We start from the raw sequence: 19,957 nt of genomic DNA, 5'->3' as shown, positions 1-19,957 counted from the left end.
ATCACTTGTGCCGTTCGTGTCGTGTTTTGTTCGTTACACGATGGCTGAAATAACTTACTATATACATACATATAAATTACTTTTTTCTCTTTTTACTTTTTACTCCTCACATAAATATGTTTTGCCATTGATAGACTTCAACAACCAGTACTCAACTACAAACTGTTTATGAAACGTTTTTTTAAATAAATCATCGTTATAAGTTGAACCATGATGAAGCAAACTCAAAAGTAGATACTTACTTGAAAAGTTTAACTCCTTTTATTTCTGCACTGACATAAGATGGATTTGAAGAAAAAAACTACATCACTGCGAATATATCTATTTTAGGCAAATTGTCACTTTGTCCTTTCATGAAGCCTTCTTCCATTATGGTGACATAAAAACAAAACTCGAGTTAAAACTACACTGTACAACTACAAACGGTGCGAGAGCCTTGGCGCGGCTAAGTATTTAAACGTAATTTATGGTGTAGCGATCACAGGCAAGAGCCGTGATGTCACAGACCAAAGACGTTCCGCGCTAAAATACGTAAATTTAAATAATCTATTTCTCAGTCATTTATTGATGGATTTTCAAAATTTTTTCACTGATTTATCAGTTTTGCTCTATATTTTAATTCTATCGTGTCAAATATAGTATTATCCACATCACTAAACTAGTCCATTACGAATTTCGAGCCGAGAATGTTTCAAAACGATAAGGCTCGACCCACAAATGATGAATTCGTTCTTAAATTCAATTCTGTCTGTCCATCTGGCAGGCCTTATACACGATAACTTCCAAGAACTTCATGGAGAACCTAGAAACTGAAAATTTTCAGGGCAAATTGGGATCTCGATTACCTCAGTTCATAAAAGGATTTACAATAAGATATTTCATTTTGATATTGAAAGAAAAGTAGGTACATTTTAACAGAAATCAATGGATTTTATTTCATTGTAAAAAGGAAGGTATGCCATTAATGATGGAGAACGATATCAGCCAAATGGAAATCACCGGTACGGTTGCAGCACCATATCTTTTTCATGACCAATTCCCACATTTGCGACTCTATGACCTCGATAACTTCACGAATTCCATCTTTGAGGTCTTTCACGTGGCTTCTAAAAAAAAGTCTAAAGGTGTAAAATCACAAGATCTCGGTGGCCAATTGTGATCACCTCTTCGAGATAGAACATGGTTAGAAAACTTTTCTTGTCAAATTCCGATTGTTTCGTTGCTTGTGTGGCATGTAGCTCCGTCAATTTCGGCCACAAAAAATCATTAATCATGGCCTTATTTCCAAGATCGACGAGGTATCGACAAACCTGGGTTTTCGTCAATTTCGAAATTTTGTTCTCCTCTCAATTTGAAAACTGCAGACAGATTGTGAACTAAAAAATTGATTTTCGAAGAAGATATCGAATCTTCAGTATTATGATTGTCAATACATTGAAACACTCTGTAAATACAATTCAGTTACCTAGATATGATTTAACCTTGACTGGAAAAGGTCGCATATCTATATTTGGACTTATACGCTCAATGAATATTTATAGATAATTCACTTATTAGGTATGTATGTAATTGTGATTAAAAAAAACTGCAAATGTTGCGCACGGAGTTCTTTTTTTTATAGCTGAAAAAATAAAGGGGAAATATTAAATAAAATTAAAAATATTTGTGAAAGAATTCGTATTCAGTATATCATCGTAGCAATACATTTTTCTAATTTATGTTTGTGTTCTTCAGTTTTTGAGGAAATCTTGAAAATAGCATTAGTTTTTCGTACTAAATTTTGTGCAGAATGCTCTTATAGTTCCTGAAAAAAGGTCTAGGAGGTGATTTTTCGATTCTATACATTCCAAAACGTAAAATCTCGTTTTTGAATTTTGAACTCGAGAAAGAATATCAATGCCTTCTGCACTGTATTATAAATAGCTATTTTCGAACAAGCAAAAAGGATAAACTAATGAATCAAAAATTATTCATCATCAAACATTGTACGATAATAAATAAACATATCCCCATATTTTCCAACGGATGAGCCTTCAATATCATTAAGCCCACCATTATTAATTAAAGTTTCTTGTTTCGAAGTTCGAAATTAATTCGAAACTGGAAATTAACTTGAACCCACTGCATCTGCATGGAATAACAGAGTGATTTCAATTGGTTTTTCAATATTTCAAAGTCACGCCTGGAACTGTGCATGAAATCAAGTCAAGTGAAATGAATTATTGCATTCTCTTAATATTCACCGGAGCCACTTGCAGTAGGACGAAACATCCGAGGGAAATAATAAAATGCAGCATGAGACGGATGAATATGAGATCTCATTCACAATATTAACTTAGAATAAAATAAATCGTTTTAATTTTTAATTCTGTTTAGGACATTTCTTTTCAACTGAAAATGTAAGGGTTTGGTGACAAAAAAAGTATTCAAGAAAGTTAACGAATTTATTAAGGTGATTACATCGTCACAAATAATTCAAGTCAACGAATAATTTCCCAAGCATAAATTTTTCCAGAGAATTTTCATATAGGTCACTTTTATTTGTGGTGAAGGTTTCAATGCATCGTTGACGCGTGTAGCGTTCCATTTTCTGTAATGACGTAGTTTCTGCTAGTCAAATGTCAATGAATGACAGCTTCAAAAGTGACAGCTGGCTAGATAGAGAGCTATTCGAAATGAAACCTCTCATTGGAAAATCCTGTATAAAATTTGAATGTTTCTGTATGCAATCATCGAGATTTCGGCAGCTAGCATAAAAATGCATAAAATAAGGATCAAATTACGTCATTATCACTCAGAATAACCAAACATTTTTTTCTGATTATGAAATGTTTTCAACGGAGAAGAATTTATATTGAATATTGTTGAACATTGCAACAAAAAAAGTTTCACTGAATTCATATTGCTAATTTTGTTGTTCATGATATCCTTAAATGTTGTTAATCAGAATTTCCAAATAAATTTCTTGGCAATAATTTCTACTAGACACTCTAGAGATCGTGTAAAAATACCATCACAGTAATAATATAATAATAATAATAATAATAATGTTTATTCAAAGCAATCATATAAATAAACATAATAAGTTACAGAGGTCTCCATTTCAGAGAATGGATGCCTGTGCGTAACATAAAACTTAACAATTTTCTTAACTGTGGTGATTATAACTAAGGTTTAATTCATGTATAAGAAAAACTAATTAATAACAATTTTCAATCATTGTACAGTCTGAGTCATAAGTCGAATTTGGGAAAAAAAATGTCGATTATTTCGAACTCCAAAGACAAATATTCTAAAAATGCGACAAACTCCGGAAAATTCAAATTAATACTACGTACATTCATATGCAATATGTTAAACTTATCATTAAAATTATGACTTTTTAGATTTACAATATTTTCCATAGGAGTATCGTATGTTTCACATTCATAGTCTCGGATATACTGATTCATGGTAAGGAATGCTAAAGATATGACTACATGTAATGTTCAACAAAGCGGTGTAATTTAAATTGTTTAAAGAGTTAACTTACTTGATATGATTAATGTCATTGATAATAATAGTTTTTTTAAAACATTAATGAAATGAACTGAAATGCACATAATAGTTATTTATGCAACAAGTGCAAGAAGTGAATGTTTATTGCACGAGTTGCATACAACATTTTTTCTACGTTCATGCAAAAAGCAAAAATGATTTATTGAGGTGCGGCACTAGGTGTAGGAAATGACAGTTTGCTCTATGGAGGTAGACGGTTACAAATCGGATCAGTTTTGATTCGTTAATCAAAACTGATCCGATTTGTAACCGTCTACCTCCATAGAGCAAACTGTCATTCTCGGGAAGGCATTGTTTGTTTATCTCTAGCTGCTAACATTAATATAAAATAATATAAAATATGTAACTGTTTAAAACGTATTGCCAATCTCACAGCATATATGATAAATATGTAGTGGGTTTGAACGTTTATGTTTGTCATGATGACAGCACGTTGAAGTAGAATGACAGATGAGTGCAATAAAAACTTTATTGCACTAGTGCATTGAAGAACTTCTTTTTCCACTAAATATAGTTCAATAAAGTTTTGTTTTTTGCATGAATGTAGAAAAAAATTATAAGACAATTGTCAAAGTAATACCTTTATTTCAGCTTTCATACATTTCATACCTTTTATGCATCACCTGCTATCTGTCAAAGCCACGAAGATCTGAATTTTTCAGTAGCCATTCATACCCGACCTCAGCGCGGACATTATGTGTATATAAACATTATACTATTACGACAGTCTGGCGTCCTCGGGCTCTTCAACTATTCTCAATTATACTTATGGCTATAATGAGTGGCCGATTACTATAATACGACTACAGTACGAATATGAAGTATAAACATTCCTAGAATATCTTTTCGTGTACTATCCATAAAGGCAAAAGCTAGCACCACATATATGATACTTACGTGGAATTTATCGTCTGTCTTTTCAAAATGGCGAATGCGCCAATGAAATGTAATTTAGTGGAGAAATTTTACAGTCTTATTTGTTTTTGAGATGACCATACATCTGAATTAAATATATACAGAATCAAATAGTTGGGCAAATGGATATAGAATGGAATATCGGGATATTTGGAGAATGAATTATTGTGAAAATATTGTGAAACATATACAGGGTGTATGGCCTATTAGGCGTCTATGGAAAAATAATCATAATTTTGAGCTGAAAATTTCAATATTGGGGTTTGAGACAATGATCTTTCTCCCTAAAATATTTGCAAATCTCTACAACAGTCTACTACTTCCTCATTTCAAATGGCACATCCAGTATATTATTGCATCATTAGATAGCTTTTTTGAGAGCAATTTCGGCAATATGCCATACATTGGGATGAAATTCAACGGTTCATGATTTAATGGAATTCTTATAAAAAAAATGTTGGCGATGAGGACCCACATTTTTCCGAATTTTTCGGCAGAAAAAGCTTTTTTCGAAAAAAATGTTTTTTCGATTCTGCAAATATGTAGTATTATAAGACTGTTTGCGGTTTGGTCCAGAAATGTACAGGGTGTTCATAAAAAGATCTTGAACTTCGACAACTCAAATTCATCAAAACTCAAGATTTTCAATAGAACTCATATTTTTTATTATTTCAGTCGATTCTACGTACAATTATAGTAGGGATTACTTAAGAAAACCCTATACCTAAAATGAATACTTCAAGAGTTATCGAGGAAGAACTTCAAATGAGGAAAAACCGCATTATAGTTATAACTGTGTGGAATAGTCTGTGACGCAGAAAGAAACTAAAATTCTATGTTTGGATAACTAAATTTTACATTTCATGAATAATAATTAATTTTTCGTTCGGATTGTTGAGAAATCCATAAACCAATACAATTTACAATTACGTATAATTCATTGCAATTCTTGAAATGTCAAGTTATGAAAACATCGAAATTCATTTTCTTTCTGTGTTTTCCGGAAGTCACAGACTACTCCACACAGTTATAAATTGCGGTTTTTTCTCATTTAAAGTTGTTCCTCGATAACTCTTGAAGTATTCATTTTAGGTATAGGTTTTTCTTAAGTAACCTCCACTATTTTTGTACGTAGAATCGACTGAAATAATAAAAAATATAGGTTCTAATTCGAAAATTTTGAGTTTTGATGAATTTGAGTTTTCCAAGTTCATGATCTTCTTATGAACACCCTGTACATTTTTGGTCCAAACCGCAAACAGTCTTATAATACTACGTAATTGCAGAATCGAATAAGAAAAAAAAATCGGAAAAAAGCTTACTGTTCCAAATAAAATGGAATTTCAGCTGTATGAAAATCCAATTTATATGTTTCTATTATGAATTTTCAACACACATCAGTTCACGATCCAATAAATTGAGTTTGTCTGGAATATTTCGGCAACACCAACGTTTACAATCTAGCCTGGATGATAAAATACGCGAATTTCAGTCGAGATGTTTGCTCGTACTCAGCGGAAAATAGCTGTCGAGAATATCAACGGCACAGGGTCAAAATATACTCAACCTCACATCTCTAGTGTTCTTAACCCAGTAACAAACGACTACCTAAAACGCGCTGGAAACAGCCAGCCATAATTCAATCTCTTAGTGAACTTCTTTTAGGTTTTTCTGCTTCCGTACGTTGGAATTCGCAGGGATGTCCACGTACCGCATTCATTACTTTCCAAACAATGGAGCATCTACTGAAATTCCAGAATTTTGCCGGTTATGAAACTTTTGGCCAGGAATGGAGTTTGAAAAAACGTTAAGATTCTGGAACATTTCCATTTCGTGAGATTGCATTTTCGCAGAGGGTGTGAAGATATGAATTCTCCTCTGGATTTCTCTCAGGGGAATTCATTACTTTTGAGAGGAATTTGCTTGGAATTAATTCTGATTATTAGTTTACTCTGAACATGCTCCAGAATGTGTACGTTTTCATCAGTGACGGCTCGTGAATATTTATCCATTTATTTGCAGGTTTCTATGTTACCTACCTACCGTGAAAATTTTCGTCCTCCCTTTATTATCGGTTAACAAAAATAATTCAAAAACGTATTATCATACAGAGTGAGTTTTAAGTATGGAACGCCTCATTTATCTCGGAAACGGATATTACGTTTTTCATAGATTTTGGCGTGACAGGATCTTGTGATATGGCTCATATTATGGTGGTATTTACATTGTTATCAAATCTTTCTTTTTTCTTCAGAAATCCTGTTTATTTCTTTTGTAATGTTCCCTATACCTAAATGCCATAATTTCGAAGTTAAAGCTATATTTACATCGATCTTTGCTGAAGATGAAAAAGACATTCAGATGGCTAAAGTTCTTGAATCGATAGTGGATCATTGACATATTAGGCCAATTGAAAAGTCTCCGGTCTGATGCAGAGATGGCGATGCATGATTTTTAGTCAGTACCAACCTTCAAACGATACGTGTCAAAATTTGACAGCAGTCCGATCATTAGTTTGTTAGATATTGCGTTGAGTGTTGCTATATTTGTTATTTGAAAAAAGATTGAAAAACGAATTTCGTGTGCTGATAAAATATTGCTTTCTGAAAGGAACAAATACAGTTGAAGCAAAATCTTGGCTTGATGAAGAGTTTCCGGGGTCTGCTCCAGAAAAATCAACCATCATTGATTGGTATGCTAAGTTTAAACAAACGTGGAGAAATGAGCACCGAAGACGGCGAACGCAGTGGACGCCCAAAAAAGGATGTCACCAATGAAAAAATCAAAAAAGTTCACAAAATAATTTTGAATGACCGTAAAGTGAAGTTGATCGAGATAGCAGTCATTGTGAAGATATCATCTAAATGTGTACATCATATTTTCACCAATATTCGTACATGAGAGAGCTGTGAGCAAAATGGGTGCCGCGCGAGCTCACAATTGATCTAAAGCAACAACGTGTTAATGATTCTGAGCAGTGTTTGAAGCTGTTTAAGTGCAATAAACCTGACTTTTTGCATCGATATGTGACAATGGATGAAACATGGCTCCATCATTACATTCCGGGGTCCAATCAACAGTCAGCTGAGTGGACTGCACACGATGAACCGAATACAAAGCGAGGAAAACATAACACTCAGCTGGCAAGGTTATGGCATCAGTATTCTGGGATGCGCAAGGTATAATATTCATTGATTACCTTTAAACGGGCCAGACCATCTACATCGATTATTTTATAGCGTTATTAATCATTTAAAAGATGAAACCGTTAAGAAAAAAAGGTGCTGTTCCATCAAGACAATGCGTCTTGTCAGAAATCAATGAAAACAATAGCAAAATTGCATGAATTGGGCTTCAAATAGCTTCTGCATCCTCCGTATCCGCCAGATCTGGCCCCCAGCGACCTTTTCCTGTTCTCAGACCTCAAAAGAATCCTCGCTGGAAAGAAATTGAGCTCCAATGAAGAAGTAATCGCCGAAGATCCAAAAGTGCTTTAGTTTTGCTAACTGTGTCACCAATTTTTGAATTGATTTCAAACAATTTCAACGCGTTGTTGAAACTTGAATCGTTTCATTTCTAGTAATGGTGTAGTTTTGACTTGTCAAACGTCAAAAGATGACAGCTGCAAAAGTGACAGCTGTCAGATTCAAAACGGAACCTCTCATTGGAAAACTTTTAAGTTCCGCGCTCTGGTTGAGAAATAAATTCCAATCATTGTACGAGATAGTTTCTCTGTCTGAACGATATTCATACGTATGGCTTTTCGTGAAATCCCCTATCGACGGCAACAATTGGTTCCAAATCAATCAGAATCCATAATCCCGGCTAGATCTGGCGATGCAACGATAGATTTCCAGGCTTCAGCATTCCCGAGCCCCAAATCCCTCTGCTCGATTGGCCCGAAATTCCACCAGATTTCTTAAAATAGACCCAAACGATTTAATCTGCCCCCACGATTGAGTTGAACGAACCGACCTAATAATATTGATTAGGTCACCTTTCGGTATTTACCTCTTCTGTGCACGCGAAATCATAGATAATTTCCAGGTTATCTTGGGAGAACGACAGTTCAAATAATATCAGATGCTATCAGATCGTCTTGGCTATTCCGGATTAGATAAACGGGAATTGATGGAAGTGATTTGTAGCATGAAATGTTTACGGATGATTCTAGTTAACACGCTTCCAAATTAATCAGGCTGTGCCAGATTCATTCGGTTCAGTTAGTCTGAATTGCTAAGGAAACATTGGATCTACGGATCGGTTGAACTACCAGCTAATTCTGTTTACCGTTGATTCAGGGTGGGTTTGGTAGTTTTTTCGAAAACCGGGAAAATTACATTCGAATCTTAATTAATAGATAGATATTCTATTTACACTCCTCTAGGCGTACAACTTTGCTTCCGCCGTTTTTTTCCGAAATTCGATGCTTCATTGTAAAAAACTGGTTATACATTTATGATTCAAAGTATTGTCCATCGCTGGCAACTACTTCCTCTCATATTTCGGGCAACGTACGAATTCCGCGTTGAAAAAACTGGTCATCTTTTGAAGCGATCCACGAAATGATACATTTTTTTACTTCTTCATAAGACCGGAAGTGCTGGTCAGCCAGGCCGTGTGCCATTGATCGAAACAAGTGATAGTCCGAGGGAGCAACGTCTGGAGCATACGGCAGGTGGGGTAGGACTTTCCATTTCAACGTTTTCAAGTATCTCTTGACCACTTTCGCAACTGTTTAATCTGCTGTAAAATCACTTTATCATGTCTCTCGTTGCATTGTAGCCGTTTGTCTTTCAATTCTCGGCCCAAACACATGAATTGCGTTCGATGACGATCGCCTGTGATTGTTTCAGTTGGTTTTAGCAACTCATAATAACACTACGCCGAGCTGGTCCCACCAAATACTGAGTATGACCTTGGAATCGTGAATATTCAGTTTTGTCGTAAACGTGGAAGCATGGCCGGGATATCCCCATGATTTTTTGCACTTGTGATGATCGTAATGAACCCATTTTTCGTCTCCAGTCACAATGGCATGCAGAAATCACTTCCGCCTTTGTCTTGCAAGCAGCTGTTCACAAGAAAACAAATGCTGTTTAACATCTCTCGGCTTCGACTCGTAGGGCACCCAATTTCCTTGTTTCTGAATCATTTCCATGAGTTTGAGGCGTTTGGAAATGGCTTGTTGCGTCCCTCCGAATAATCCTGCCAATTCTTGATGCTCTCTCTTCCACCGCGATGCTGGCCTTCGAAATCACCGTTCTTGAAACGTTCAAACCACTTTCGGCACGTTCTTTCACTCATAACGTCCTCAACATGGGTATTTGAGAGCATTCGATGAGTTTCAGCCGCAGATTTCTTCATATTAAAGCAGAAAATTGAAACCTCACGCAAATGACGAGACTTTGGCTCGTAATCTGGCATGTCTAATCGAGAATAACTTTATGATGCTGACACAAATCTATTATTTTTGCATTGAAAACAAGGCTCTAATTACAATAGTTATAGAATATATAGAATGATCAGATTTAGGTCAAATATGTAACTTTTTGTTCGATAATTTGTTGCCATTTTGAAGGATATATTTATGCCTCTCTTATAGAAGTTTTCGTCCCTTCTCTTTGCCAGAGTCCATCTTAGATGCGCACTTGAACTGAACTGAGTCAACTAATCACAAAACTGTCACAAAAGGTCTTGTGGTACGGAATCTCATCGGATAACGTGAGATACAGATAACTAAAGCCATCTATTGGAAAAATAATGGATATCTTTTTATTACAGCTAATATATCTAAAAAGTGTTATTGTAAATGAAGGTATACAGAGTGAAGTATTGAACTCCTCAATTTTCGGAAACGGATCTAACCAGTTTTATAGATTTTGGAGTGTGAAAAGAACTTCAGTCGAAATGCTAATAAAAGCAGGTGTTGCAGTATTATTATTACATATCAATTAATATAAAACCAACAATTACTGATAAAATTCGAAATAAGAAGAGCTATATTCTATAGCAATCGTGAAGGAACATCTTTCTAACTTTTTATTTAGGACAAAAGAAATTCAGGCATCTTGATTGATCAATTTGTATTCCATTCAACTAAGTTCATTCCAACCAGCTTTCAATATTGTTGTCCCCTCCCAACGAACAAAAAAAATACATGATTGAGTTAAACTCGAACACAATTAAGAAGTCCTCAAAATTCAGCTAAAAAAATATCTTTCAATTTACGAATTTCTCTCTCTCTCTTTCAGATTATTCGAAGACCACTCAGAACTCCTGGAACTGTTCGAAAAGTTCAAAGCGTTGAAGACAAAAGAGGAACAGGCCAGCAGTCAAGAACTTATAGAACATGCGAATAACGTTATGAACACCTTGGATGAGGGAATCAAAGGCCTTGATAACTTGGACGTCCTGATGGAATATTTGCATCAGGTTGGGGCGTCGCATAGGAAAATTCCAGGCTTCAAAGCAGAATACTTTTGGGTGAGCACTTCAGTTAGTGTCGGAACTTTTTCGGGAAATGTAGTTTCAACAAAATTAATTAACTTCAATAATTGGAAGTCTCTCTCGAAATATACGTTAGCGATGAATATTATTTCTCTAATTCTGTGGTTATTCCGTTCATTCTTCTACATCTTGTAGAACAAAATCGTGCGAGAATATATCAGAAACGCACAGTTTTCATGGTTATAATTCATTATTATATGTTGGTACTCCGAACTTTCCGCCACGGCTTTATCTGTCGATTCATCAATTTGCCTTAAGAAATCAGTTCTGCCAAACAACATTTTTCAATGCAAAAATCACTAAATTATATTTATGGAAATATTTCATTAATTTCAATGAAAATGCAATGAATTAGAGAAAATAATGTATAATACTCGTACAGAAGGCTCATTCTACCACTCGTTCATTCCAAAACTCGCCACTTCGTGGCTCGTTTTTGAATTTTGAACTCGTGGAAGAATATCAATGCCTTCTGCACTTGTATTATAAATAACTATTCTCTAATTCTGTGGTTATTCCGTTCATTCTTCTACATCTTGTAGAACAAAATCGTGCGAGAATATATCAGAAACGCACAGTTTTCATGGTTTTCACTAATTGCGGTGTACAAACACTTTATTAACAAATATAAAAAAAAATTAAACCCTTCGTTTTTTTCTCCAAATTTCAATCATTTACTGCTTGCTATGCTATCTATGTTTCACCAAAACAATTTCAAATTTAAACAGCTCCTTCTGGGTGGGCAGTTTCTTTGTCAGTTAGTATATTTATAAGAACCTTTTCTTCGAATCTCTCTGAAATATGAACAAAAGGTTGATTGTTCGATATTGAGAGATTTTTTCATGTTATTACTGATTATTATTCCTTCACAATAGCTTTGTTGTATCAAAAATATAATGAACCCACCTATTGAGAATAGTATTCTCGTAATTACGGTTTCATATTGAATGAAATTTTCTTTGAAAGCCATGATATAAGAAAATAAAAGTTGGAAACTGTTTCGTGATAATCTTGTTTCAATGTCTTCTATCCCAACATATGGAAATATGCGCATTTTTTTACATAACTGACACAAATGGCAGATAAGTGGGACTGCCAGGATGATTTACAGAATAATGGGTCTGTTTTTGTTTGTGAATGATACGTGCTGTGAATAATCATTATGTAATGGAAGAATTAATTCAAAAATATAAGAAAGAAGTTCTAACTCTTTGTCAAAAACCTTTCCGAAAACAAGCGTTATTTGAAAATTATTCTGTATTAGTAATGTCATGATTGCACTCTGAAGTGGATCTCTTGTTTAGAAATGCGCTAATTTTTGTAATAGAAATTGCATTTATAATTGTCATTCACAGAAGATTTCTTCAAATTCTCAATATATTGCATTTTTTTCAAGAAATATGAGAAAAGCTTTGGAGCTTTGGTTTATCTGAACGTTGACACTAAAAATCAATTTCATGTAGGTATCCAAGTTTTCCTCAAAGAATTTGCATATCATAACAGAGTGGAAACTCTTAGGGCAACTAACTAAACCCAACATTGTTTGGATTTATTGTGATTCTGTCAAAAATGTATCAGGAATTGATAATTCAGAAGCCTCACTTAAAGGATTGTATATTTTATCAGTTCATCTCGTGTATATTTGAAAATTCTAAATGGATAAAATATCAATACAAATTGAATTTAATTTATCACGTTATAAAATATGAATTGAATCATATGATTTGATTTTATCAAAAACTCGTTCATATCAATATAAGAGTAAATTCAAGAGCAGTTGAATTTACATCGCTCGATGTTTGGATCTGAACTTGAGAACTAAAAGAAATTATGATTGAATATCTTTTTGTGATTTCTTCGTCTCACGAATCAATTCGTTCAATTTTAAATGATGGTTTGTTCCTGAAAAACGCAGATTTGAGCCCAAGGATATACTCAGACAAGTGAAAGTGGATCCCACTTTCATAAAACTAAGTTGATTTGGAAACCAGAAGAATGCAGCAAACATTGCTGGAATTCTTGAGATCATCTGATGCTGGCGCATTCGCCATTTTGTATATTCAGCCGAAAAGGTGCTTCAAGACGACTCAAAAGTGATCTCGTTTTAACTGCGATTGAATATATTTCACCATTTCTGTACCGATTTTGGACATTTTCAATACGTTTTTGAGTTGTGTTAAATTCAAGTTTTTGTGATGGCGTTCCTTTAACTCATCATATGTTAGAAGATGACAGCTTTAAAAGTTACAGATGGCAAAATAGCGGGCTATTCAAAATGAAACCTCCTATTGGGTAAACCCTGTATTAATTTCTCTACAAAAGATTCTTTCAAATACGCCTACGTCACTTGAAAGCAACATGTTTTCCGTGAACCCTTTGCGATGGTGATGCTGTCAACATATCGATTATCTTCGTGCTCCTCTTCATCTCTCCCACTTTCGATTCAAACTATATATATATTCAATTTGGCTTATGCCTTGACGGCATAATCTCGTATACGACAACGTGAAAACACCATTTAGCTTTTGAAGAGAAACGTGATCATATTGTAGTATCGAGCAACATGAGGAATAGACGTATAGTTCTTTTTCTTGAAACTTGAACTGACACGTGCAGTTATTGATTTTTGAGTGCACTTTCACCTTACAGGTCGACCTACCATATCGTCAAAAGGTCCTCATTTTTAGAATTTGAGGGTTCTACTCACTTATAAAGAATCCCTAGTCAAATACTCAATATTTATAAAGGGTGTTTTTTTTAGAGCTATAGAACTTTAAATTGCAATAAAACAACGATGGATTATTCGATTGACATGAATTTTATTTATCCGCAAGATAATCTTGTGGCATTACATTTTATATATGATTTCTGGCATATGACCGCCACGGCTGGCTCGGATGTAGTCCAATCTGGACGTCCAATTTTCGATGACTTTTTTCAACATTTGTGGCCGTATATCGGCAATAACACGGCGAATGTTGTCATCCAAATGGTCAAGGGTTTGTGGCTTATCCGCATAGACCAATGACTTTACATAGCCCCACAGAAAGTAGTCTAGCGGGGTTAAATCACAAGATCTTGGAGGCCAATTCACAAGTCCAAAACATAGTTTTTGAAGAAGTACTGACCAATGATTCCACCAGCTCATAAAGCGCACCAAACAGTCAGTTTTTCCGGATGTAACGGTGTTTCGACATACACTTGAGGATAAGCTTCACTCCAAATGCGGCAGTTTTGTTTGTTGACGTAGCCATTCAACCAGAAGTGCGCTTCATCGCTAAAATGGACGTAGTGAGCGATACGTATTCCGCACAGAACCATTATTTTCGAAATAAAATTGCACTATTTCTAAGAGTTGTTCAGGCTTGAGTCTATTCGTGATGAATTGCCAAACCAAACTGAGAATAAATCACTTGACAGCTGTCAAATCGGTCGCCATCTTGAACAGTAATGCCAACTTAAAGTTATATACCTCGAAAAAAAACACCCGTTAGTACAAAATCAGTTTACTCAAAAAATTTTCAAAATAAAGTTTCGTGAAGAACATCACCCACTGCCTGACAATGCTTTTACATACTTTCGATCAGATTGTTGAAGTCTTCTTCTTCTTCTTTAGCAGCCCTTCAGAATCCTCTCCTGGAAATAGGCCTCCTCTCTTTTTTTCCACTCTTCTCTATCTCTAGCTGTTCTATACCAGTTACTTGTTGAAGTAGTCTTGAGCAATTCCTCTCTCTAGTTGCAGTAACAACTCTTTGTAATTGATCCTAAGCATGTTCAATGGGATTGAGGTCTGGCAAATGAGGGGGCAGGGCCAAATGCGGAATACCAGAACTTCATCTACAATTCTAGGAAAATGGGATAGAACAAATGAGAAATTTGGCCATATAGAAGCATGAAACTAAAAAATAATATTGTCAATGACTTGGTCTATGTAAATCAGGCCCATTTCCATCGAAGTCCCATATGATGTTAAGGTGATGGAATCCTTCCCAAAAGACGTCGAGAATGTTGCATAACTTCTCCAAGTCTTCGATGAACAGTTTCAATTGAAACAAAAACACCAGAAGCTTTCAAAAGCCACTGTTCATGATTTGACAAGTACTCAAAGACTCTCTACAGACAGTCAGAAACCAATCTTGAGCATAAGTGGTAGATCTTGGGCCTTTTGGTAACGTTTTCAATTTCTAGATATCCATGGAAGAACCAGTAAATTACGTTTTTACTAACTTGAAAGAAATTCATAACATCTCTTTGATTGCGTCCTGCCTTGATCATTCCCAGAGCCCTTATAACTTCATCTGCACTAAGTTTAAGTATAGGTATTACTGCAAAATAAATTTCTAGATTTTGAATCAAAGTTGGTTGTAAGAACGTAAAACAATAACTGGACCAAAATTATTAGAAACGCAAATGACAAGAACTTGTCTCAAACTGAGAAAGTTATCAACAAGAACCATTGTAACTATTTCATGGTCAAAAATTTTATGTTACCTATGAGCACTGAATTTAATTAAACAACTCAAAAATTTTTGAACGTTGTTGAAGCGTGCATCTTTCCATAATTGAATGGTATAACCTAATAAACACAAATGAAATATGAAATGTAAAAAAAAATTCACACTGTGTTCCAATTGGAACACCCCATACTTGTCACTGAACATGATTAGGAATCTCTGTAATTTATTCCAGCAATATCCTGCGTAAATCCACTGTGTTTTCCTAATAATCATTAATTCTGTAATGAATTCCCAACATGATTTAATTCTAATAGGATTAATAGGAATACAAGCGTTATTACTGTCCTGTCTGCTCATTTGAATTGAACTTTGTTGTGATTGCTCGATGAAATTAATCTGGACAAATGAAAGTGTCACAAACATGTTGTTGGAAATTCGAAACGATAATGAAGCGTTGACAGGTGATCCAATATATCATAAAACTTTCGGAATTTTTGGGAGATAACAATTTTGATTGCAGGAAATTGATTCTCGCAAATCATTAGAGTGGAAATAATATCGTTGCTGTTTAAAACAAAGCACTCCGACACAACTTCTTCTATTTTGAACGTAATTGATTCAAATGATGATGATAGAGTGTATATCTCTTTACCTTTTGGCAAAACATTAATTAATCTATTCTAATGGCTTCGCCCAATCTTCCTTTTAATGCATTAGCCCACTCGTGAAATAAAACCACTTCCTACAGAGTTTATACTTATATTTAGTGAGTAATTAGAAGCTTCAGAGCATCAGTATCTGGATCGATAGATGGTGGTGAAATTGATATGAGTTCCTCGCTCTTCAGGAGTGAAATCGATACTGATTGTCAAGTCCTCTTCTTGACATGAGTATTTTTTTCCTGGTTGGTAGAACGGTTAAGAGGAATGATATACTGCTCCACAAAAGTTATGGAATTTCAGAAATTTTGTGACCGTTTCAAAAGTTGTCGATTCTTGTCCACCAAATTTCCATGTACAGGGTGGGCAATTTTCGATGTTTTAGCACTACAACTTTTAAACCAGAGGAGATAGACAAAATCTGATACCCCATTCTCGATCTCTTTTTATGAGAAACTAACAAGGGTAGTATTCATTTTTGGCCACCTTCTTTTGTTTTAGAATTATAAGCGAAAATTGGAAAAATGGCGATATCGAAAAACATTTATATCTCCGCTAATACTGATGATAGAGCTCTGAAATTTAAACATTATACAGGCACTTTTTTACGTAGAATCCAGTGGCGTGCTCGTCTTCTCAGAAGGGTTTTTAATTACGAAGCTATGACCCAAATTTATTTTTTTTAAATAAGAACACTAGATTTATGTGCCATTTTTTGAAAGCTTAATTTTTCCTGATTTCAAAATATATAATATCGTATGGTTTGCATTAAAATAAATAACAAAAAATGGTCAAAAAACCTTTTTTTATCTAACCGTCCCAATATTTCTATGGTTTCAACTGTTGATGAGCACAGAAAAATTGAGCTTTCTATAACAAGAGCAGAGTCCTTCTGTCAATCTGATTATTTCTATGCTTTTTACTAATTTCTACAAAATTTGAATCTAGGAATATTTCATGAAAATAGTTTCTAAACTAGAAATGAACTCGGAGAAATTTTCCTAGGTTGCTTGAACACAGTTTCCAATATTCATCTATTGAATTCGGTGCGAAATATCGAGAAGATGTGTCGTCTGTGCATTGTGCAATTGTTGTCATTATTAGGTTAAATATTATTTCTTGTTTGTTCCCTTCGCAATTATATTGTTGAGATCAATCATATATGCGTTGTTTCATATGCTATTTAAATGGATTGGTATTTGTGCGTATTCATTCTGGAGACCTATGAAAATAATCTTCTGATACATCCATCTCATTACAACTCTTTCGATTGAAACATTCGATCTTGTGGATCTTTTCGTTATTTCCAAGTCAATTTTTAGATACAAAATTTATACAACATATCTAGATTCGAATTCTGTAGAAATAAGTGAAAAGCATAGAAATAATCAGATTGACCGAAGGACACTGCTATTTTTAGAGAAAGGTCAATTTTTCTGTGCTCATCAACAGTTGAAACCATAGAAATAATGAGATTCTTAGATAAAAAAAGGTTTTTGACCATTTTATATTATTTATATTAATACAAACCATACGATGTTATATATTTTTGAAATCAGGAAAAATTAAGCTTTCAAAAAATGGCACATAATTCTAGTGTTCCCATTCAAAAAAACATAACTTTGGGTCATAGCTTCGTAATTAAAAACCCTTTTGAAAAAACAAGTACGCCACTGGATTTTACGTGAAAAAGTGCCTGTATAATGTTTTAATTTCAGAGCTCTATCATCAGTATTAGCGGAGATATAAGTGTTTATCGATACCTATCGCCATTTTTCCAATTTTCGCTTATAACTCTAAAACAAAAGAAGGTGGCCAAAAATGAATACTATCCTTGTTAGTTTCTCAGAAAAAGAGACCGAGAATAGCCTATCAGATTTTGTCTATCTCCTCTGGTTTAAAAGTTGTAGTGCTAAAACATCGAAATTTGCCCAGCCTGTACAGAATTCAAAAGTTTACTCTCTTATATTTGAATATAACGTGTGTGAATATAACGTTCTGTGTGAAATTTTAATTAATATTATCCAACTGGCGAATCCAAGACTAGTCATATTTTGTAATATAAATCTGGCTCCTAAGAGATTTAATATCTAAACATTTCTTTCTCTTTCCAGAAAATAGAAAAACCATTCCTAGAAGCAGTGGAAACAACATTAGGAGATCGTTATACCGAGAATGTGGAAAATATTTATAAAATAACTATAAAATTTATTATAGAAACTTTAATAAAAGGATACAACAATTCCAATTCCACAACGTGAGCCATGCAGCTGAAGACTGAAGATCAATAAAATTGTTGCAATTTTTTTGAAATCGTAATGACTAAGAACAGGCAGCAATATCAGTTAACTCTTTAGGCTTCTGTTTCATTCCTTAGAAAATTAATTTGAAGTTCATTGCTCAAAACATATTAATTTTATAATGGGATCAAAAATCAAAAGTTTCTTCAGCGTTTTTATTCCACTTAGAACACAACCAATTCAGAAATTCAATGAGCTATGTATGACTATTGATGTCTGAACTTAGTCATATATGTAAGATATTGAAATATCAGATATTTTTTCATCCGTAAGTTATTTATTTTATGAAATTATATATCGGAACAATATAAGATACCTTCGAATAATTTTCGAGAATTTATGATATTAAAATATTTGTCTGAAATAAAACCAATGAATACTAGTGAGTGCGGCGAATGTGTTTTGAGGTTTATTTATATATTTTGTAAAAAAACATATACTTAGATATAGTGAAATATGATGGTATGTACTATGTGTGATAACCTGATGGTTTGATTCAGGGTGAGATTCATTAAATGTGGCGATAGACCTTCAAATTTAGATTTAACCATTTATGGCCTGTTTCACCACTTACTGATAAAGTCCCGGATAAGTCAATCTTAACATATCCAATATATATCACTAAAAATGGTGTTTCAAACGTAACGAAATTTGCTGATAAGCTTCCTGATGATTTAACACCTAAATCAAGTGGCTAATATATTTTCATCTGGTAAATTAAGAATTTTTTAAAATATGAGGTGTAGCAAAAAGGAATCCATTATTTTTGCATGAAAAACAAGGCTTTAATTACCATAATTAAAATGCTCCGATTAAGGTAAAATGTGCGCTGGTTTGTTCTATGTTGAAGGTAATATCATTAGGCCTCTCTCATAGAAGCCCACGTTCTATGGCAGAAAATTGAGACATTCGACTTTCACAAGTTTCTGTTGAAACGAATTTTTTACCAGAAAAATTGTGTGCTTTGGACAGGAACAAATGGTAATCACTTGGTACCAAATAAGATGGATGCATAAGAACCTCCCAACCAAGCTCCTGGTGCTTCTGGCGAGTCCTGATGGAACACAAATCCTCTTCTATTGGCCAAAGCTGGGCGCTTCTGCGCAATTGCTTCCTTCAGACGATCCAGTTGTTGACAGTAAAGTTCCGAGTTAACAGTTGTGCCGTAGATGATCAGCTCATAGTAGATAATTTCTTGCCAATCCCACCAAACACACAAACTTTCTGATCTATGTAGGATTCATTACGGAAACATAAGCCCATAAGTTATAAAACACCAAGCATGAATGAGACGTTGCCAAACCAACCTTGAATTATCAGATAGCTATATAGTAGATATTTGCAAATATATATTAGGGGTTGTCCATTAATCACGTGATCTTTTTTTAGCATTTTTTAACCCCCCCTCCCCCATTGGTGATACGTAGTGAGGTTTAAGACCACCCCCCCTCCCCCTTCTCAACATCACGTGTATTTTTAGTACCTACAACGAATCTTAAAATTTTCTGAATATTATCTCAATTTAAATACAGGTATAAACTATAATCTTTTTTCTGAA

General features: G+C 34.3%; 1 protein-coding gene across 3 annotated transcripts in view; it reads left to right on the top strand.

The window, feature by feature from the left end:
• The window catches only part of LOC123684907 (neuroglobin-like), a 104,968-nt gene extending 85,465 nt beyond the window's left edge, over positions 1–19,503 (top strand). For all 3 annotated transcript variants that reach the window (XM_045624413.1, XM_045624411.1, XM_045624412.1), the window contains exons 3-4: positions 10,728–10,959; positions 18,214–19,503. In XM_045624413.1, coding sequence (XP_045480369.1) covers positions 10,728–10,959; positions 18,214–18,360 — 379 coding nt within the window. In that variant the 3' untranslated portion in view covers positions 18,361–19,503. The remainder of the gene's footprint in view (positions 1–10,727; positions 10,960–18,213) is intronic.
• The last annotated feature ends 454 nt before the right edge of the window (positions 19,504–19,957 follow it).

The sequence above is a fragment of the Harmonia axyridis genome, chromosome 7, assembly GCF_914767665.1.
Source record: "Harmonia axyridis chromosome 7, icHarAxyr1.1, whole genome shotgun sequence".
In the NCBI taxonomy this organism is placed as follows: Eukaryota; Metazoa; Arthropoda; class Insecta; order Coleoptera; family Coccinellidae; genus Harmonia; species Harmonia axyridis.
This window is presented reverse-complemented; position numbering and strand designations above follow the sequence as displayed.